General features: G+C 36.1%; 1 protein-coding gene across 1 annotated transcript in view; it reads left to right on the top strand.

The window, feature by feature from the left end:
* Window positions 1-1,176: 1,176 nt before the first annotated feature.
* The window catches only part of LOC115450623 (stathmin-4), a 52,540-nt gene continuing 29,267 nt past the window's right edge, over window positions 1,177-24,449 (top strand). Inside the window, exon 1 of the mRNA XM_037441824.1 lies at window positions 1,177-1,445. Coding sequence (XP_037297721.1) covers window positions 1,427-1,445 — 19 coding nt within the window. The 5' untranslated portion in view covers window positions 1,177-1,426. The remainder of the gene's footprint in view (window positions 1,446-24,449) is intronic.

Here is a 24,449-nt window from a genome sequence, read left to right as displayed (position 1 = left end):
TAATTAAAAATGACCGAAAAACATACATTATCTGACGAAAAACCTGTTTTTTTGTAGTTCAGAGAATTGCCCGAAGGTTGTTTACATAGTCGGACTTCTCGGCGATGGTCGTAGGTCTGTTAATGCTTCTCCATTTTTGTCGGTTGACGCTACGTGTACACTCTGTTATGGAGGACTATGTTGCTGTTCTAATCAAGTCGGTACAGAGAGAGGGGGATCTATCTAGTTGTTTTTCCTTCTACCTTACCTTGGACTAACATCCTTTCTATAATTTTGTTTTCTGTATATGTGACCGAAACACTTATAATACGTTGTGGGAAAGAAATACTCTTAGTTTATTCTGAACACTGAACATGTGTTATGAAATTTAGGCGACATCTACACAAAGAAAATCATGAAATAACACCTAAATTTGTATAAATTACAGGTTGAATAAAAAGTAAATTTAATTCTAGTAAGCCGCTCAATATTTTAATAGCCTAGTAGGTCACCTGAAGTTACGTAGTAATAATCGCACCAGCGCACCCACTAAGTAGGAGGAGGCTTTTCGGACATCTAAGTAGGTATTTCATGGTATTGAATAGAGAAAAAATATAACACTATCTACACCGGTTCTCTTAATTTCCATATAAGTGTTCAATCAAGTTGCTGTATACAGAATTATATATCACCAAATTTGCACCGGGAATTGAATAAAAATAGAAACTTTTACGAAGGGCCTTGATTGCTTTGTTTTACCGATTACTAATCTTAACAATTACATGAATATATAAATAATATACAGGACGAGTCATTGGACATTGTTTTATTTGTTAAGAATCAATTATGTAACTTTATTTACTAAAACCTTCGACTAAAAGAATTTGTTCTGCGACGCAAAATTTAAATTTTTGAATCAATGATAATATGATGAGTAGAAGGTGCACTTAATTCCCCCTTCACTGTATAGATGGCGCTATTTACAATACAATATTTTTAGTTTGTAAATCATTTAAATGAATAAGTAATAATAACAATACATTAAGTAATAAATTATATCAAATATTATAGTAAAATGTTTGTAATAATGTAATATTATCACAAAATAATTTGTGTCATTATCTGAACGCAGCTTCCTAGATCTTTGGTCGAAGAATCGAACGCGAAAGCGGTAAATTTGATTTCAACCAATCAGGCGATCGCATTCAGCCGTTTTGTCAAACAAATTGCCTGAAGCACGTAAAGTTTTATCAGAAAGAAATCGTTCATCATTTTCTCACATCCTGTACTTATTTGGTTCAAAAAGTAACTGTTTCAACGGCGTAAACAAGTCGAAGTCATTGTGGTGGATAGATCTTGGTTTACAATTGCTCAGTATTTCGCATTCGGCGGACGTCGACCACCAGGTTTTGGAGTCTCTTTGTTCGGGTGCTAGTGGAAAGAAGCCATGGAAGTTCAAAATAAATGTGAGTAGCCTTTGTTAATACTTTAATCCTTTGTTACCCCTGGGGATTTACAGAGATTATGTATCAATTTACGTAATTTTCTAACAAAATGTTAGTGCCGGTGCAAATAATATTAGCAAATTTATAAATCGAAATAAAATATTTCATTGGTTTTTCTTATACTATTTTTTAAAATAAAATATTGTCTTTATCTATCCCCAATACAAATGATTATGTATTAAGTACTTTATTATTTATTTGTCGTAAATAAAAACTGGAATGAAAAGCCGGCTTGTATTGTTGCCGGCTGGTGCACCTACCTATATAAGTTCTATATTGCGCTTTTGTTCCGCTACAAATGCGATGTTACTTCACAAAATGTTATCGGTGTACACCTTTTGCTATTGTCTGCATTCTTTTTGCTGAAAATTTTAAATCGTTTTTACAAAGTACCCACTTACCGTGTTTTATTTTTATTTTTTAACCTTGCAATAGCAAGAAAAATATCTGGAAAAAACGTTTTTTGTCGTAATGTTGCTGCAGCAGATATATATTTTTTTTACTGCAGGCATAGAAAACGAATATGTATAAAGTCGAAAATATTACATTATATTTTTTTGTAGACTCGACAATAAGTCTTTTAACTTTTATCGGCAGCAAACTTTAACTAACCGTTATTTAGTTTTTTTTATGATTTTATCCAGTCTCTAACTTCGGAATAAATTTCAAGTTTATTTTTTAAAACCAACCGCTGCATACGAAGCATGCGCAGTGCATGTAGCCATACAACTATATTATGTGAGATTTTATTTACTTATATTTAATTTTTCGTACATAAACGTATGTAAAGTGAAAGAATGTCGTTCAAAGGTCATATAGACACCTGCGCGAATTCTAATGCTTTTATTGTAGGCAGTAACAAGATCGGCGAATTAGGTAATCCACTTAAGAACTAATGACCCGCCCGAAAAAAATCGATAGATGACTAAGATATAGACACAGGTAGTGCGTTTGTTGCCCAGTTATGTGAGGTAATCGATCGCATTTTATTTACGTGAGATTCTATTAAAATGCTTTCGTTACTTCTATAAGATGGGTAAGGTTCCTTTAGTTACTCTCTGCGAAGAAATACGTTTTGGGACTATACTATTTACGAACACACTTTAGCTTTTCGAGTGGAGGTCCAGTCGCTAGCAGAATGTAATACGTTATAAATTTTGAAAAATATTCCCTAATGATTACTAAACGCTTTAAATAGCAGATAGTATTGTTTTATTTAATATTCACATCTTTAAAACTATGTAAATAGCTAATCGATTTTTTTTTTGTTTTGAATGACGAGACGAGCTTGCCGCTTGCCTGATGGTAAGCGATACGACCGCCCATAACCAGTTGAAACGCCATCTAACACTATGATACAAAGTATTGTTTGGTATTCGACTGCGCTCGCCATCCTTAGACATGAGATGTTAAGTCTTATTATATCCAGTAGTTTCACTGGATACAATGTCCTTCAAACCGAAACACAACAGTGAATACACACTGTGATTGAAAGCAACAGCTGGGCGGCAAAAATGACATTGCGGTGGTACCTACCCAGGCGGACTCGCACATATGAGAGACCTACCAGTAAATTTGAACTTGCTAGCAAAAAAATCATACGGTACGAATCGAAAAAAAAGATATTTTCTAATAAATAAAGGTATTAAACTGAACCTTTGATATTTATAAAACATGATGTCTGTATACGCAGTACTATTAATTAATTGTCGTTCCTCAGTTGTAAGTTTTTTCAACATAGAACTAGTGATGTACTTCAATAATAAACTTGTGGTTTTTGTAGCACTGCACAAAAGGTTGTTCTGACGTAGTCAATCTGGTACATAAACCAAAAAGGTCCTATTACGGATTAATCAACCTGTGGTTTCCGCAGTTGTTCTTTTTAACAGATGTTTACTCCTCAGTGCTACTTTTTCTCCCGGAATGAAAAATCACGCGAGCGGAGTCGTAGCGAAAACCTAGTGTATGATGTTATTGGTATCTACCTAATTCGTAATGATTTTCTTTAATAATATTATTTATTTTCTTTGGAAAATTAAAAAGGAATATAATTTTATTATTTTAAATCGCTAAATATCTAAATATTGACTATTCTTTTAAAACCTGTTGCATTCCATTGTGTAATGTCCAATCGTATCTATGGTTGGGTAAAGGTGAACCAGCGTCGTGGGCGGGAATTCCTGTACCATAGACACTAGGTTGCTATTCGCCGGCTTTATTCTTGACCAGAGTAATATTTTATTACAACCGCATTTACAGCTGCATTAGATTGCCAAACACTGCTTAAAACTGCACTGTGCTTGCCATACATGAGCCGACAATTTCAATAATTACGATGGCTTTAAGGCGATACCTCAAGGTCCATTTTCATACATTTTGTTTCGGCTTTAATCTGGGTAACTAAACAAGTATTGGCAAGTAAAGAATTTAAATTCACGTCTAGTTAGTGATTAGTTCTCGCAGTTGAAAGAAAAATGTAAAAATAATTAATAATCATGGATATTTCTGCCTTTAAAATTTCGTCATATTAAATTTTAAAGGCCGAAATATCCATGATTATTAATTATTTTTACATTTTTCTTCAACTGCGAGAACTAATCACTAACTAGACGTGAATTTAAATTCTTTACTTGCCAATACTTGTTTAGTTACCCAGATTAAAGCCGAAACAAAATGTATGAAAATGGACCTTGAGCTACCACCTTAATGTCTTATAAACTGGAATAAAACGTTTTTACAAAGCTATTTCTCCACACCGACACACTGAAATGCGATCTGAGATAAATGTCACGTAGAACACGATGTATTATTTATTGGTAAAATTATATATAAAAAACGCATCCACAGTTTTTTTATTTACTTAGTAGATATGAAAACTATAAATAGCATTTGTGTTATAGAAATCTATCAAATCGACTATAAAGATCAAAATCGTGCAAAACATTTGTAGGAGCCAAAATAGAAATTAATAATGGACAACGAGATCTGATTGTTCAATTATTTAATTGGTACGATGAATGATGAAAATTGCTTTTCTGCGAGTGCGATGACCGACTCGGGAACAAAATATGCAAACTTACGCACAGAACAATGACCCGCAATGGTTTAATAGTTACCATCGCTGATGTGTAGGTGAGAGATCGTAGGTTCAAATTTCGCAAGTTTTTACCCATGTCAGTTTAGGCGATTTTCAGTGTAGGAATATGTAGCTGATACAAATACCTATTTTTCTTCTTTCCTGTACCATACAATTATCGTATTTGGCTGTAGTTTCGTACAGCACGATAGCCGATTTCAGTGTCACTAATTTCATGCCAGCAAAACGTTAGATATTTAGGAATTATTGATAAGTCGGAGATCTTTTATACGCTAGAATCCACTTGCTTAGTTATTGTTTGCTGTGTCTATTTCTGCCACTAAGTGTACGAGCACTGAGATGTGGTCACGGTTGAAGGTCGCTGTTCCTATTGTGATAATATCTAGAATAATTTAAAATAATAGAAAAATAACTCAATTGCTATCATTTTAATATGAAAATAGTCCCGTGCAGACCAATTTGCAATTAGCTTGCTATTTCACCTATGTGCGTAGGTAAATGATGTCAACCATTTTGACCGTTGGGCCAGACCATATGGCTCGTAAGAGCACCTATTATCATTTGTGTGCACTGATTTTGCCCACGTGACCCATCTCTGGAATAAGTGATGTCATGCGCAATGGCCGTTGGGATCTTTGATTTATTATGATTACAGACTGCTTACTAATTTACAAGTTTTTTACTTTATTATCGATAATTTTTAAACGTAGATTCTTTTATTATTAAAGTACAAGATTGCAGTATTGAAAAGTTCTTCTACCAGTGATTAACTAATATTCTCTTGTTTACTTCTATCTTTTTATTCTAATACATATTAATCGTACTAAAAGTAGTAGACAATAGGGTACCGGACTCATTTTTGTTCTTTACTATTATCAAATATTTACATATTATAAATTATAACACAGAAAGAATGATTAAAATCCGGTAAAAAATCAACAAGTTATAAGTCTTTGAATTTCGGTGGAAAGGGTAATTTACAAGAAACAGAAAAGAGACGAAATACCCACATGTGACGTCATCAGGAATTACGACGCGTGCGAAAGAAAGAGATGAAGCGATATCCCCACATCGCGCCCACTTCTGTACATTATAATATTTTAAATATGAATTGCTCGCTCATTTTTTAACCAATTTTTATGCAGTTTTCGCAGCAGTGTTTCTTTTTCGTATTATTAACCATTACATATAGAATAATGTACAAAATCAAGCATAGGCCGGTCCCCTATTGAATGAATATAAAATAATGTATGCATCTGGAATTCATAAAACAAGATTCAATCTTACCACATTTATACCTAAACAAGATATTGCTTGCTGGTTTATTAACTTTTTTTTCAATATCTATAAAACCTTCTTAAGTTAGAAGTTGCCTGTTCTACCTCTATTTTACCATAGTTTTAAGTCTCAAAGATGTTGTAAATATCTAAAACTCATTACCGATCAATCTGTCAGTCATTCCGTCCGTTACATTGTACATCCTACATGATCTACGAGCATGTGGGTTGATTCAATGAGCGGTGATATCATGTCGACCGTTGCTTCTCGCTATTACTTTCACTAGTAGGCTGTCGACAATAGCTCAGTTCCGAATAATGTTATTGTCATTTTTAACTGTCATGTCGGTACACTTTTCTAGATTTTTCTGTTACATTTTAATGGTTATGGGCAATTTTATTATTTATCGCTTCGTAGCTTTAGTAGCAGTATTGTGTAGAGTGTGATCTTTGGATCGATTTGCAGGCTAGGTAATTAAAATTTTTGCTCTGTTAACTGTAAGTGCATGTGAAATATATGTTTCTGTAGAGTGGTATTATAATATTTATAATGTGTTTTTATAAACAAATGTATGAGAAGGGTACCGAGTGTGTCAGGTGACCTATAAAAATGTCCGTTTTACATAGTTTCCAAATTTAAACTTATTCGAGAAACATTCGAGACAAACAACTTGCGGTCGTATTCCGAAAAATTCGAATGACATCATGCAGTTTGTCCGTTAAAGCCGCTATCAGCTGAGCGTTCGGCGGTGACCTAACTAACGAACTTTGTGACCGTTTGTGATTTATTGTCACGATGTTTTTCGGTACCTGCGAACAGGCTCGGGGCTGACAGTTTCGGAACTAATTGGGACTTGAGATCGTTACGTTTTTTCCTGGACTGGCCAAGATTGACCTGGGATTCCAAAAATAGAATGAAACAAAGACATTTATGATTTGTTTAGTCGTTTTGTGGCTGCTTGTTACCTGTCAGGATCGATTGACAAATTTCATTTAGTTCATTGAAACATATCGATTGACTTTTATATACAAACATACATTACCGTGTCTTCATAAGAGGTTGGCATTTAAGTGCAATGAAACTTTGTGCAGTAATTTCTTTTCGCAATTTATTAAGTAAACTTTTAATTTACAGTCTTCCAACTAATCTTATTCCACTCAAATGTGTGGTCATCATATCATAGGTGCTTCTTCAGCATCTACATCTCGAGCAAATCACATTAATACCTACTGAAAATAAATTAATTGCTCGACCCAAATCGAATTCAGGACTTCAATTCGCAGTATGTAGGCGGAGTGTTCGACCGTTAATTTAATTATCGATGATAAAGAAATATGTCATCGCGGGCGTTAAACTCGTTTTAATTTCTCTTGGGGCGCCATCTTGAGTTGAACACAAGGTCGACTGCAACGGCTGGTCACTCGTGACTCACCAACTCTTCCGCGCCGGTTACTACCTCCCTTTTGCGTTCGAAATTCGAATGCCTGCCCATATTCGAATAGTTGCTTTGCGTGAGTTTTTTATTATGGGAATGAGTTTGTGTACTGATAAGAGGGTAGAGATTTTAGCGATATGAGTAATGTAATTAAACCTACAGGTTTTTAAATAAAGAATAAAATTATTAAAAGAGGATTCATGAGTTTGTTTTTTTTTTTATATTTTTCTCAAGGCGTTTTATTTCCGTTAATTTTCTGTCAATATCAACTTATAATTTTGTTTAGTTCTTATTGAAGTTTTTCGTTTGAACAAACTTATGCACGACGCACATTACAATCTATCTACACGTACTATTTTTATAACAGTTATGTCTATAACCCAGATACGCCATCTCCAAGCCGCTCGTCTATCTGTATAGATGGTTTCCTCCTTTTGAGGGAAATAAAGTTCTTCCGCATCGCGACCTACGTCTCTCTGTACTGAATAAGACTGGTTTGTAAATCTGCAGAATAGGTAGCTTTTATGTTTTCATCAAGACAGTTGCAATAATTATTTCAAAAACAATTGTATATATTATTTAATATATGTTGATTATTTTTTTATCTTTTTTCACTTTTAATGTATTTTGCCTATCTTTCGTACCTACTATCTCAACAGTCTGCAGTTATGGTGGACTGGTAGAAAATACTCATGGCATTAAGTCTTATTAAAAATGCAAAAAGTATTTAAAAAAATAAACTCCAAAGGATTTTCTGTTCTAAACCTAAAGATTTTCTCTTTTGAATCCAAAGCCAGCATAATTGTATGTTTAGCTTTTCACTTAGCAAGACCGTCTACGTCACTGAAGCTGTCGCATTAAAACGATGATTGTATAACAAATTGAAATATCATATCTTTGCTAATATATATTTCTTATTCCTCGCACCGCTGATCCATATTTATAATCTGGTAATACAAATACGCCTTGAAGCATGAATAATGCAGCGCGTCTGGAAGGTTGGAAATTAAAATGTATCATTTCATACATATGAATTGTCTGAAGGTTTATATTTGTAGAGTGCATCGATTACATACCAATAAGATACTGTTACAACCATTGACGTATATTCTATAGACACAAAGTCTATATAAGCTATTTGTTCAAAATCTGAAATTAAATTGCAACCAAAACGTCACTGTTATTACCAATTTATTCACTTGAACAACAAATAATTTTACGTATTTCACTAATCTTTTTTATTTACATCCAGGTTTACACTTAGCCTCGAGTTCTTATATTATAAGCGACGCTCTTACACAACCACAAGCTCTCAATATACACCATACTAAAGTCAGTTTGAATGGATTACAGTCCAATTCAGTTGAACACAGTGAATGATCGGAACGCCAAATCTAGTACGTAGTACACATATATCGATGCTTACAACATAGAACTTACACAAAATAATTACAATTAAAAGAAATTTCCTTCAACATTATCAACTACATGAAGTATGAAGTCTCTTCCTAAACGTAGATCATAAAGGTTTCCAAATGGACCTGTCAAAAGTGGCATTCAACGTGTTCTTGTGATCTTTATCTAGTCCATCTTGTGGATGAATGTCCATTGTCCAAGCTTCGTATGGTTATGGTTTTTTATTTTATTTATTATTTATTAACACTTTGTACACATGGTATACAGGCGGACTTAATGCCATGGGCATTCTCTTGTTTTTTGCCTATTATGTAAAGATATACGTTTTTTATCTAAGGACGGACAACGGCCCTTTGTATATTTCTCAGTGCCCAACGGCACTGAGAAATAGACATAGGGCCGTCGTGATTGGTTATTATTGTTGTATTTGAATATTAGCCAATCACGACGGCCCTACATCTACGCACTGTGAAGACTGCCATGCCGTCAGCACTGAGAAACAGACTTGTTATCACAGCCTTACTCGGTCGTTAGATAAAAACGTCTATGAATAAGGGGGATAGACGTTTTTGAGAAGATAATTTAGTTTACTTCTGACACTGAATACAAACACTAAGCGGCAAACATTTTCTTTTTATTTCTTTGAATGACTAGTCGAGCTTGCCGTTCGCCTGATGGTAAGCGATACGAACGCCCATAAACTTCAGAAACACCATCCAACACCTTGAATTACAAAGTATTGTTTGGTATTCCACTGCGATCGCCATCCTGAAACATTGAGATGTTAAGTCTTATTATGTCATGTAGTTAAGTACACTGGCTACAATGTCCTAATCGAAACACAATAGGCCAGACTATTGCTGCTGGGCGGCAGAAATAAACATTGCGTTGGTACCTACCCAGGCAGACTTTCACATATGACAGACCTACCACCAGTGCAAATGCTAATTTTGGGATCCCGCTCGTGACCATGTTATCAAGCGGTAGATTTCGTGCGGCATTTCAATATTAATCGCTAGGTAATATACCGATGATAAAATAACTAAATAAATAAAAATTCCAGCCGACTATCGGTCCAGGATAGCGTCGGCACGCGGAACAATGGTGAAAGAAATATAAATATAATTTTTACGGACGATTTAACGCACACAATGGGACCGTGGATGGATAATTGTGGCGGGCGGCCCGCGGCAGCGGCGCTCTCATTTGAATGTCCTTTATCGCGTTTAAGCGGTTTCGGTGTTTCGCACTTATTGCTGAAATGTTTTCGGGCAATACCTTTTCACCCGAATTCCGATCCCTAGTGATTGAGGGTTTTTGGAATCAAAGATCTTTCACGAGTTTTATTTTTCGGTCTAGAATTAGAACTTACATCCTCATAGGCTACAAGTCAAGTAAAGGAAGCTTACGTTGTCACTACCCATTGAGAGCAGAATAATTCGAATTTATAATATACAAAGCACATCGTATTATAAATGTCAAATTTTGAACAATAAGTGGATCAAGACTCTCTAAGACAATATTCTCGTCTCAACAACAAACCCACGGCGGAGATTTAAATTTGACGCTCAATTCGAAAGGTTTATTAAATTGACACTAACAGGTCCCAATCCACAAGGGGCGGCGTTGATTAAAAGCGAAAGAAGCGCTTCGAGCGTACCAGCAATCGCGCTTAAGTGTTATATTTGGGGTTGCTAGCTGTGTAAATAAAATTGGACAATTTGTCCCGTCTGGCCAAATTAGTCTGGTATTCAGCCAAGGACGATGTATTGTATTTTTATTTTCTTATCTTGTAAATTTTAAATAACCCCGCAAGATGCGAGTTTGGTGTTCCTGTAATCGGAATTTTTACGTGAATATCCGGATGAACTGCCGGAAAATCCGGCGTTTCTGTTTGATACGTGGCAACCCTAATTGTAGGTAAATTCCAATACATTACAACGAAGGGTGTAATGTAATTTCTGCTACGATGCCGTGTAATGGGCCGTTACAGCGCTCAAGTTTATTCATTTGGTTAACAAAAAAATGTTCGAAAATCGACGGTGTTTTTTGGGTGTGTTACAATGAGTACGGCAGGTTGGCTTAGACTTATATACCAATCACCTATATGTAAGGCATTTTACACGGATAGTGCCATCATGTTGAAAAAAAACTGTAGACAAGTTTTTTTTTCTCTGAACTATAGACATAAATTACGGTTAACCGTACCTAAGTCGTTTATTTGATGTGCGAACTTCAAAGATTTCTTATTTTTCTATAATATGTATAATGTTGGACGAAGACCTTTCAAATCTATACTATTATATAAAGCTGAAGAGTTTGTTTGTTTGTTTGTTTGAACGCGCTAATCTCAGGAACTACTGGTCCAAACTGAAAAATTCTTTTTGCGTTGGATAGCCCTATGTTCGTGGAGTGCTATAGGCTATATATCATCACGCTATACCCAATAGGAGCGGAGCAGTAGTGCCTAATCTCAGGAACTATCGGTCCGAACTGAAAAATTATTTTTGCGTTGGATAGCCCTTTGTTCGTGGAGTGCTATAGGCTATATATCATCACGCTATACCCAATAGGAGCGGAGCAGTAATGGCTAATCTCAGGAACTACCGGTCCAAACTGAAAAAATATTTTTGCGTTGGATAGCCTTTTGTTCGTGGAGTGCTATAGGCTATATATCATCACGCTATACCCAATAGGAGCGGAGCAGTAATGGCTAATCTCAGAAACTAGGAGTTTGAACTGAATAATTCTTTTTGTGTTGGATAGCCCTTTGTTCCTGGAGTACTATAGGTTATATATCGTCACGCTATGACCAATAGGAGCGGAGCAGTAATGAAACATGATGCAAAAACGGGGACAATTTATTAGTTTTGAGAGCTTCTGTTGCGTGCGCTGCGTAAACGGTTAAAGTTATGCAACAATAATGTATGACGGGATTGTTCCTCTTAAAAAGTTCTACAAAAATATATCATAAAACAAAGTCCCCCGCTGCATCGGTCTGCCCGAACGTGTTAAACCTAAAAACTACCCAACGTATTAGGATAAAATTTGGTATGGACACAGTTTGAGACCCTGGGAAGAACATAAGCTCCCGGGAAAATATATAGCGTGACTTTTATAACGGAAAACTTTAGCCCGAAAAACTTTATAACGCGGGCGGAGCCGCGGGCAAAAGCTATTTTATTATAATCTAGGTACATCAATTAGTGAGGTTGTGGAAAATATGAATCGATTATTGTTCCTTGCAAATGGGAAGAAAATACCTAGTCATAGATAATATTGCCCAGAAAGATAATGCACAAATTCAAAATGTATTACTCACCCAAATTCATTTCATATTACTGCTTCCATAAAGTCCATATTAATTAATTAATACAACGATTTTCTGTTCTCATTAACAATGTCTGGAATTCCCCTCCTATCAACGCAATACAAAAAATACAATGATCCCCACAATATCCCATGTTGTGCATTATCATGACAATGGAACTCTCGCGTTACGCCGCGCCCACGGCAAATATTGGCCATTGTCCGCCGGGATAAACAACGTGGGGCCACCGCACGATACCGCTGTGAATTATGAATTTACAAAGGCAGATTGATGTTTGCGCTGGTCATCATGGGCTGTGAGGTGGCCACACGTCCGAAATGTTGCGGATGGCACCGGAATAATGAGTTTCCGGATTATGTTGTGACCGGAATTTTTATGAATGTGGAATGGAGGTATGTTCTGGAATATCGGCGATAAAAGAGCTATCAGGAGCAATGTTTGCGAAGGTTTCACGGTTTTCAAGGGTACGGAAATATTAGAGGTTCAGAACAACTCTTATGTTACTAAATAACCGTAAATTACCCAGCGAAAATAACATAAGCTCACATCATTACCCTAGGACGTAAGAAGTGGCGCAATTAGTTCATCCACGTTTCGCATCGGTCAAAGAATCGAAACCGGAAAAAACTGCCTGAAACCCAAACTTCTCCCACTAGCTTAATAAGGCAATTTAAAAAAAAATTATAATTGCTAATAATTCATGATAATCGCTTTCTTTCTTCAGACTGTTACCAGATTTTTCTAAACATTTCCGGAATTTCTTCCGGCTAAATATATTTTTGACTCCATCCCCTACTGGTGGGATATACAAAGGTTTATTGTCTTAGTCTTTGCATAGGTTTTATTGTAGTTAATACGGGAACATTTCCTGTGGGATTCGACGAGATTAATATAAAATGCTTCGGGAATACACGATGAGATGTTAGTCAATAGTTTCTTTAAGGCTGTGTATAATGAGATTTAACAGATTATTTCTCGAATATTTGGTCTTGCCGTGACGAGTCTTCTTCGGGCAGGTACGAGCTTCTATAACTGCGCCCATACATGACCCAATACTCGGTCCTGATCTGGTCATTTTTGCACTCCTCCTGGGTTTGATCCATGTCTGGTACCCCTCTAGTACAGCACTGCTTGGGATTAGATACGCTATGTATTGGAATGTATTCCATAATTTTATGATTAATTTGATGATGTTTCGCGACGGCAAATACAATAAGAAGTTTCGTGGAAATAGTCCCCGCCACCTCTCATCCCTTCGCGTCACGTACAGCCAGGCACTATGTTTTAATCTAAGACGAGATGGTAATTAAAACACGGGGAAACACTTTATCCGCTCCATCGTCCAATCACGTCTGCAGACCACTCTTGGAACAAGTGGGTTGCGTCAGGTCAATCTAATTTGGCCCCTAGCGCCTTCGACTTGGGGCTAAATCGAATTTTACTCTACCGTGAACAATAGATCGATAGGTTTACTAAAGATATAGTGTCTGTACGGCAGTATTGATAAAGTTTTCTTTTAAACACTACAATGAAGTCTTCGTTCCTCATTGACCGATATTTATATTGAGTGCACTTTACCACCGATTGCGTAGTATAAAATCTAGACTGAAGATGAAGCCTATCACGAAGGTAACAATAGCTAGCGAATAATGGTAGGCTATTGCCAGCGCTGTAGGCTAAATGCCGTGTTCAATCCTATTTTCTGAAACAGGTTTAAACAGGTCAACGTTATTTGCATAATAAATTCATAAGATGCGATAAACTGGGCAGATATTTCGCGTAATATTTATTTGTACGCCATTACTGGTCGAAAGGAGGTACTTGTGTATAAAGTTTTATATGTTCCACATTTAGGCCATGAGGTAGTTCTATCCAGTATTTTACAGTAGAGCCGCAGTTATGCGCGACATTCTGTCTTCATTTGTCGTCTGCTAGTTTCCAGATATAATGGCCTTGTTCCTCGTAACCTCCAAGATGATCATGACACTTTACAACTGTATTATAAGAGTATTAGATTATCTACATCTAGTATCCCACTGAATTGTAAAAAGAAAAAGTTGTATGCCTATGAAAAATGTCCACGACTGCCCGTAAACATTAGAAACTCTACCCAAAACTCGACTATATAGTAAATTCGTTTTTATATTGTTCTTTGTTTAAGACCATACAGAAGATTATTAGAGCAACATAATATAACAATAGCTAAGGTTAGTAGTTATAATATGGATTGCATTCGAAAGCCTGTGTCGTAAAACATGATTATAGTGTAATAATGATACGAAAAATTTAATGGTTGCGTAATTGCGATCGACTCCCATAAAGTCTCATATAATGCCTATGCCTACTGACTGCAATTTCCAACCGAATAACATTAGTGATGAATAAAAATCAATATGGCGAGTAAAACCACATCAAAATACAAGTGCCATAATTATAATAGACGTGAAATGCTAATTTTTCACTCACCGCCAGCGCGTTGCAGCCGAGTTGCTCATCTAATGAATCATTAATCGGCTTATCGTTCTAATAACTCGGTGACACAGTCTTCATCAGCTCTGATAGCTTTAATTATGAGCGAAACCTAACTGATCGATTAATCGTGGGTGGCCTTTTTTATCATCGATATGAGTAATTAATTAGTTTGCTTATATCTTGTAGAAAGATGTGTATCAGTGCGTATATTTACATACTTGGGTATTATTGCAACTCCTATAACTTCGAAAGAGGGTGTATAATACATTACAATGAATGGAATGCTCATGCGAATTTAGACATTGAAATGTCGCGGTTTTTTATATTTTAATGTTCTCTCTACGTTTCGTAGACTGCAGCCTTCATAGTCACAGGGCGGACTGAGGTGTTCAAAGTTCAATATCTACCCACATTTTACTATATTTATTATTTGTTGTTGACGATCCGATCTACGCCGAATCAGCTTGTCTTTTGTGTCCCAAAAGAAATATAAAAAATAGCGATAAAATCCGAAAATTTATTTTATTTTGAGGTTTAGTAGAGTCCTAAGTACAAGAGATGCTGCGTCTTGCAATGGGTACCAAGATTATACTGGCCTCATCGGATTGTACACTTACTGACTCCGGAAAGCGATACACACGATCGAGTCAATATTGTAGATTACTCGCGTGTCTACCACCCAGACGCATTATATCCATATACACAATAGTCAGATTTGAAAATAGTGACGATAGTAAGGCGCTGGATACAGTATAATATTCGAGAGAAACGTTATGCCTGTCACATGGTTGTTACCACCCACAGCTTAGAAATCCAAAGCGGGATTTAAATTAGTTTCGTACACGTCTGTCACATTAACCTAAAACCGTGCACAGACAAAAACACGTACAGCCAAATGCCAATATGTAGATGTGAAATTATCGTGCGCTGGTAGAACAGGCCCTCCTACATGGCTCTCTGCGTCGGGCGAGCTTGTGGTTTGTTTTGCTCGTCTCATCGCGAAAGCTCGCACCGGCCAGAAAAGGCAATGTGGCGTGGGCGAGTCGCGAGATCTGCCCACGTAGGGTTGTCTGACAAAATGTCCGCACTGAATATAAATGTGATTTAAATTCTATGAAATAGTTTGGGTTGAATTTTACTGAGTAATTTTGGACTTGTTGAGTGATAATTTAAATTCGCTCAGTATTCTACCTTTTCATTAGTTAGTAGTGTAAATTCGTTTTACGAATTTTCATATATTGGGAATATTCTAGTTGGTTGGTTCTCTCTTCTACAATAATCTGTGGTATAGCCGTCAAAGCCTCTTGTTTTAATAGGTAAATAACATATTTAGAAACAATATTTTTCATATCATAGTTCATCAAATATCCTCAAATTAGGGGTTCCAATAAAATCAGAACAAAAAGTAAACTGAAAATCCATTTAACTTAAAGTGACAACCCTACGCCTCCTTGCTGTACTGAAACTGGGAATGTATTCGAGCGTAATTAAACACAGTTGAAGTGTATTGTTCGATGTATGAGTAATGCCTGAGACGGTGTGCTAGGGTCATCAAACTTGCAGTTTCGCGGCCGCGGCACGTGTTATGCGATTCTGTAGTGACGGGCCGCGTGGGACTCGGGGAAGCCGGCGCGGATCAAGGTTACCGGTATTAATCATCGGTTGCTGAATAAAATTGGAGTTCTACGTAGTTTTTTTTATAGTCATTAGTGGTAGGTCTCTCATATGTGAGGGTCCGCCTGGGTAGGTACTATCGCAATGTCTATTTCTGCCTCCAAGCAGCAGTGTGCAATCACGGTTGTGTTCCGGTTTGATGGTCATTGTAGCTATAACTACTGGACATAATAAGACTTAACATCACATGTCTTACGATGGCGAGCGCAGTGGAATACCAAACAATACTTTGTATTTCAATGTTGGATGGTGTTTCTACTGTTTATGGGCGGTCGTGTCGCTTACCATCAGGCGTACAACAAGCTCGTCACGTCATTCAAAGCAATGAAATTACGTCTATTCTGAGAGTACGAATTAATTGCTACACAGACTGCAGTATTTCAGGAACTGCTTAGCTCTCATATTTATTTGCCCTATAGCGAGACTTCTCAACTAATCAGTTGTAAAAAATGCAATGACATGAGGTAATAAATTTAAATAAAAACTGGGGCAAGCATTTCCGAGTAGCGCTGAAATGCTTTTAATCGATAGTCCGTGGTCTAATTCAAACTTTCATACAAATGTAGTGACACTGCATTAAAAAATCGATCAGCTTTTGGTTAATGAGGATTTTGTAATAACAACAGTGATGACTACAGGTTTGTTGATGTGCAGTTGTGACCTTATATACTCTTTCCATACATTTGCCAAATAGTCCATTGAAATGTTACATTTTTTAGGCCTTACCTTGCGTTTTTTAGAGGACGCAATTTTATTTTTTTGAAGTGTAGGGGGGGTCAGTCTAAAGCTAAAACCAAGTTTGTGGGGTCGCCACCCTTGTCCCACGGCCGCCATCTTGAAAATAGGGGTTGAAATGGTTTTTACGATGTATCTCTTAAACTATTTATCTGACAAAAAATGTATAAACACTTTTTGTTGCAAATTAAATTCTCTACAACTTTGGTCTTGTAACTTTTGTCGTAAAACTATAAATAAAAAGTTATAAGCGAAAATGTTAAGAAATTCAATGTTAAGCAATGTCCATTGCAACGTCATCAGAACGTGTGTTTATAAGGTTCATAATACTCTTTTTTGTACTCATTAATACCCAAATACCCAAGGGACAATTAGGGAACAAAAGAACATCTGCCTGCTATTATTATTATTATTTCTAATCTCTCTTATTGTAAGAATAGCTGATAATATTGTGTTGAAGTTGTCGTTCAACTTATATCTTTTAGTTGTGCTACATATTTCTGTACGTGCGAATGTATTTTATTCTGTTTTTAATTCTGCTGACGATTTCGAATGATTTTAGACACGATTTTAACTTTAGTGAAAACTACTTTTTTTTTATTAGCATTTTGACTTTTAAAAGACTTTTAAAAGCCAAAATGCTAATGAAAACTTACTTAGGACAACTTCAACACAATATTATCAGCTATTCTTACAGTAAGAGAGGTAAGAAATAATAATAATAATAGCAGGCAGATGTTCTTTTGTTCCCTAATTGTCCCTTGGGTATTTGGGTATTAATGAGTACAAAAAAGAGTATTATGAACCTTATAAACACACGTTCTGATGACGTTGCAATGGACATTGCTTAACATTGAATTTCTTAACATTTTCGCTTATAACTTTTTTATTTATAGTTCTACGACAAAAGTTACTAGACCAAAGTTGTAGAGAATTTAATTTTCAATAAAAAGTGTTTATACATTTTTTTTGTCAGATAAATAGTTTAAGAGATACATCGTAAAAACCATTTCAACCCCTATTTTCAAGATGGCGGCCGTGGGACAAGGGTGGCGACCCCACAAACTTGGTTTTAGCTTTAGACTGACCCCCCCTACACTTCAAAAAAATAAAATTGCGTCCTCTAAAAAACGCAACCCCAAATGTAACTTTTCAATGGACTAAAAAGAGCGGTGTCACACCCGTGCATTATCTCTGGCACTTTATATTTTCATTTAATGAAACTACTTATATTATAATAAGTCAAAGTTCTCTGACGATAAAAAAGACCATACAAGTCATAAAACACAAGTAAGTCATGTAATATTTAAAAAGTAACCGACGCGGTGGGCTTGCACCAATAAACCGGCCAAACCGGTACGCAGCTGTGACTTCCGTCTTTTCGCTCTGGACTCTGCCGTCCCCACAGATAACGTATATTCTCAATAATTACTTGAGACGATGCCCTTGCGTGGCACATCTTGACAAATACGTGGAACTTTGTGTCCTCCCTTTGTTTGTCTTGATTAGTGTCCGAGATAAGGAATCCGCTATATTTTCTATGATCATTTAGATTGGGGAATTACGGGCTTTATAGAACAGCAGTATGCACTTTTATGTTACGATTTTATATTATTCTCAGTCTCACTCTCTTTTAGACCATTTCTCAGCGCAGTTGCATTTTTTAAACAATTTTATGAGTTTGCAACTCTATGGTCAAGCGAGTCTTCATAATTTCATCTCCTATCACATCATGGGTACACACTTCGCAAAAAGTGGTTGCCCTAGTTGTACCTCTGCCGACACTTTCGGGAGTAAAGGCGTGATTATCACATACCGTTTCTGTGGAATCTACATGGTTAAATTATGATCGAAGACTCTAATGAGATATAAATTGAATCAAATCCTCGAGAGACGCAATTTGTTACACATTTACCGCACAGAAGAGGGCATTGTTCTGCAGATAATGTTGTTTGTATTTTTTTTATATTACAAGTGTCATTGTGCAGTTTATTGTGTTTACTTTGTGACTAATCGTCGTGGTTATCTAATGGAGTTATATATTATTATGACACTGTTCAGGTCAGTGGACTCTCTTGACCTCACAATATGGGTCATTTTCAAGTAAAAATATGTTATCTTAAAAAGCAGAATGGGAGAAGGGCTTTTTTGGCTCGGTAATATAACTACATGGATATATTAGGGCAATATGGGTGATTTTTATTTGCCGTTACATTTGCCCATAAGTTAAAGCACGCTGCACCGACCCCTGCGTATCAGGATAATTTCATTACAATCGATCGTATTGCATGTACTGTAGACTCAAATCCCCCTTTTCTTCTCTCTGGATAATTATTGATGTTGTACAGATAGAGTTGAATTTGAAAGGTAACAATTGAGAATTAAAAACTATATTTTAACTATAAAGTGACAATGCGGTGATACAATTGCTTGTATAAAAAATTATGTCGATTCATGCATTTGTGTTCGCGAGGCGTTGTTTTTTATGCTCATGTAAAGCCTTTGTCTATTTAGAGTTTCAAACAAAGGAAACCTCGGGGTGTCTGAATCATATAATTTACTTACGACGCAAAAAGTGTTATTTGCGTATGTTTTATTCTATGTAGTGATAACATAACTTCTACGTAGTTAGAAGGTAACGAAGGCTGGGTCAGCGTGGCGGATAAAGACTTAGCCCTCTCTGTAACAAAGGTGATTTTTATGCGCTATATTAAGGTTATCTAATGTGTAGTAGTGTACTTGAGTTTTAAAAAGTACTTACAGTTTTGCATTCGATTTCTAAGGCGGATAAGTTAGTGTATTTTTTTCGATTTGAGAGTTACCCGAGTTATCGCCATTTTAAATACACGATCTCTTTTTTGATCTATATCGAAAATGGACCAATCAGAACAAAGTTTTTTTTTGCATGATTACAAATAACTTACTTTGATTGGTTCATTCTCGGAATCGCATTGAAGATTGAGATTGGAATTGTTTATTGAAAACGCTAGTTAATGATAATGCCCGTGGGATTGATCATCCTACGTCTTCTATCAGCTTACGTTATGCCGCTAACAGCCAGCTTGGCGTCAGCGTTAGTGTTGTTTTATTGGCTCCTAGATGAGTCGCGATCCGTCCAACGCGAGGTTATTAAACCCAGCTGAAGATGTACCGTGCCGGGCGCAGTTTGCGTTAGAGATATTGGTTTCACTTATATTGCTTTGGGTGTAAGCTGTCTTAGATTAAGCCGTCGGGAATGCTTAAGTTTATTCGCATTATAAGTGTAAATTTGCTTATGGTATTAAACTGGTACAAAAAAGAAATGTTCGTGAGTTTGTTTTTTTTGTAGGGGATAGTCTTTGAAATTACTGAGTCGGTGAAATGAAAATATTTACGGATTTTTTCGCGGTTATTTATATTATTATATTCTCATGTTTTAAAAAATTTACAGCCTTCATGGTCACGGGGTGGACTGCCTACGGAATGAATAAACTACATATCCGTAAATAGTTTTATTCGCGTAAACATAACATATAATTATTACTGAGTCGAATTTTGCTACCAATATTTTTACACTAAAAAAAATACTTTAAATTTACCCATATTTTAAAAAGCACATGCAACGAATGAATGAATCCCAAAAGAAATAGGTCATTCCCAAAAATGTTGACTGAAAACCGATTCAATCACTGCAAAACATGAATGCGTGAAGTTTGGCCACCGGCCCAACCATCAGCGGGGTTCACTGCGCATGACCCGGGGTGAACAGACTGCGCATGGAACCGGCCACGGTTAGGGTTACCATTTGGGGAAATGGAAAAATGCCTGTATTAAGTGCCCGAAATTATTGATTTTCTAGAAAAATACCTGTCTAAAGTAAAAAGCTCTAGGAAACACGTGAAAGACAATAGATAATACGATGAAAAGTATTTTTTTTTTTTTAATTCAACATGGCGACTGATATTATTTAAGACACAATTTTTGAAAATACATGTTTTAGCATAGTGCCAGCTGCAACCCTATCTAGCTTAAAATACCTGTCAAATGCGCCAAACGCCTGTCATATGGTAACCCTATCCACGATCGACTAGCGGTGTCCAACGGTACTCTGCAATGTTGATTGAATGGGCCGAGTGATCCGTTGACACGCAAAAACTCATCGCGAACCATTTTGTATGTATCGTGTTTATCCAAGATCGGTTATTCGGTGGCTTTTAAATCGATTGATGTAAGGAAGGAATTTGTGCAGGTTTTGATTTGAAAAAAAAAAATAGAAAATATATTTGCGTAATTTAGGTTTCATAAAGATATTATAAATCAGTAGATGTCACACAATCACACAATCTGTCAAAAATGTTATTTAGTTAGTTTTATAAAGAACTCATTAAAGAAGCTGATTTTTCTTGTTCTTCTATGAACTGGGGAAGTATACTATAGTAGTTAAGGGTGAAATTTTTCAAAAGGTAAGCCGAGGCAAAAAAAATGCCTTAGTTAATTATATCGCGGCCAATTTAACTGAAAACAAAAACTAAGATAAATATAAATGAACCTAAAAGGGAAGCCGGTAGGAATCAGGTTGTGTGGACGCTTCGCCACTGTTATACTAGTATCAATGAAAATTTTAAAGACATCTTCAGGGGATAGGAAATTGTCAAGATTCTGAAGAGTAACTTCGTTCTTTGCCGATCAAAATGATTTATTACATTTTTGATTCCTATTATATATTGATAGTTGCGGTCTTCACTTGTCACATCGAGATTCTCAGTTCGTATTACGCGATAAAATATCGAGTCAGTTATTACCCATCGCCCCAGAGTTTATCATTTGCATATTATACTATAATATACTAGATTTTCGTTGTTTTCTAGTATCCCCATACGAAACAAACTTCAATACATACGAATGACTGTATTATTGTGTTATGGAAGTACATTTAGAAATTCGCCGGCTTTGGGAACGCGGCCATGTTACACGTCATATCCTTCGCGACTGAAACTTTTCTAATATTTATATAGCTATTGTTTTTTATGTCTGTGGTAGACTGTTATGTCAATGAAGGTTATGCGCCTAATTTTGCGGTAGGTCTTTATTTCTTCTAGTTTATGGAACTAGTGTACATTATTTAAAATTGTATAATGATAGCTTTTGTTAGGAATAAAAATATGTATCAGTAAATTCTGATTGCGATAATTCCGCTGGCCATTTTCTATTTCTGCCGCTAAGTGGCGTACTGCAAGCATTTGTGAGTGTTTAAATAGTAATAACTACATAATATGGGGCTTGCATTGCAGTTTTATGTAGTTAATTCGTTGCAATTCTGAGTTCATGTAGGATATATTTTATATCCGCCTGGATAGTGACCACCGTACACAAGGTGTTAAAACCTGCCCATTCGCCCAATAATTGTGTCGCGATTCGGGATCAGCCTGTGTATATCCGGTTCCAATAGGCAGCGTGATTATGTCGACTGCCGACGGGTAATGATCTTTCAGCCGTCGACATTCTATCGGACCTCTTTCCAATTTCAATGAGGTACAGTGGGGCCACTTCGCCGTGCACGTGTAACCAAAAAAGATCTATGATAATGTTACTATTATTGTCATTTCTTGCGTTCAGTAACAACCTAGGCAACTCATAATGTTTCTTCATTTAGTTATATAAAAAAATCATATTATTATAGCGGTAAGTTTACATAGTAGCCATAATTTTCTTTACACTGCGTAATTACAGAAGAAAAAACTGCATTCAAATATGCAATTTTCTCTAATAAACTACACTCTACGCACATTACATGCAAAATTACATTGAATGAAGGTCTAACGAGTTCGCCCTTCGTATTTGCATGGCTTTCGACATGTGCGTTCTATATCTGGAGACGTCCAGACGGGCGCAGTTAATAACTGAACACGTGCGATATGCATATGCAATGACTTGATGCCGCTGAGTTATGGTGTTCGTGCAAATGTTGGATGTCTGGGAGAGTGCAATAACAGATGGGATTTGATATTATGTACTTCATTCCTGCTTTGTATCTGTATGGTAATTGGCAGTAGCGAAAGGTTCATATAAGCAGATTCCTACCGGCTTCCCTTCATAATTTAGCTAAATTATCATTAGAACGATTTGAAGCCCGCATTTATGCGTATTAGTACATATATGTTTATCGGCTTCTCTTTCGGAAAATTTAACTTAGTCACAAAACAAAGGTAGATATATGAATTATTATACAAGAACAGTTATGGATTTATGTAGACTCAGAAAACCTTTGACTACATGTGATTACGTACGACTAACGTTCTGTTAGATGTAAATTTATAGTAACTGTAACTCGCAGGATTCTTATAATGGATGAGTGGGATGATTTTACCGCAATGTTCCTTCAGAGTATGAAGTATGCAGAAGTGGCGAAAGGAGAAATTTTCCGAAAGGGAACCCAATGCAGAATTTTGGTATTACTATGCATAAATGTGATCTGGAAAGCGTTCTAGTGATAATTAGATTCTACATAAAGGGAAGCCGGTAGGAATAGGGTATATGGACCCTTCGCACCTGCTATGCAGTCTGCAATGCTGTTTAAATATACCCGTAGCTGCAAAAGTTTAATAAAATCTTTAAATATCCCAATTTAGATATTTCATCAACCCCAATCCAAATAATCAAGCTGAAATGAGCCACATTCGCAACAATAGATTAGCCACTACGCTTAATTAGGGACGTTGCACATTACTGCTGCAGGAAGCCGCAATGCAACCAATAGGATTTTTAGTGGTCGTTTCGGAACACTAATACAACAAATTAAGACGTATATGTAGCTTTGTTTCGAATTGTAATATATCGTCTGGTATCCCAAGGTACAGTAGTCTAGTTTGGGTACTCCTGGCAAATATGTTATTTTTTGTTTTTAATAATATGCTTGTAATTTGTAACCACTGTAATTGTAAACTAACTGGGCTATGTACAATAAAACTTTATTATTATTTAAAAATGTGTCATACTGAACAGGCTAGTGCCATTGAGTCAACAACTTTTTTTTCATCATAAGCCATGCAGCGCTTATCAGTCTTAAGATAAGTCCATATTTATTTAGGCTTGTCCACACATTTATTATAGTAGAAGACGAGCAATCTACTACAACTTGGATGTTTTTCTGTGTCTACCCCTCCAGGTTGCTGTTTTATATTTGTGATAGTTTTACCTACGGCTCTGCCCGCGTGAATTAAAATCCGGGATAAAAACTAGCTTCAGGAGTAATGTAGCTTCTTATTAGTGAAAAAAAATCAAAATCGGTTTTGGTAGTTCCTGAGATTAGCTCGTTCAAACAAACATTCAAACTCTTCAGCATTAATTATTAGTATAGACTATAGTTTTGTACAGATGCCGGTGGCGAAGCGTAAATACAACCCGATTCCTATCGGCTTCCCTTTAAAGTTGATTTAAGTTTGCCTTAGTTTTTTGTTAAAATGGAAGCGATATGTTAAATAAGTCATTTTTTTTGCATTACCTTTTGTAAATTTCACCCTTCGTCACTGACAGATACGAACTTTTTAA

The sequence above is a fragment of the Manduca sexta genome, chromosome 23 (assembly GCF_014839805.1).
Source record: "Manduca sexta isolate Smith_Timp_Sample1 chromosome 23, JHU_Msex_v1.0, whole genome shotgun sequence".
Lineage (NCBI taxonomy): Eukaryota > Metazoa > Arthropoda > Insecta > Lepidoptera > Sphingidae > Manduca > Manduca sexta.
The sequence above is the reverse complement of the archived record's forward strand: the minus strand, read 5'-3'. Positions and strand labels throughout refer to the sequence as shown.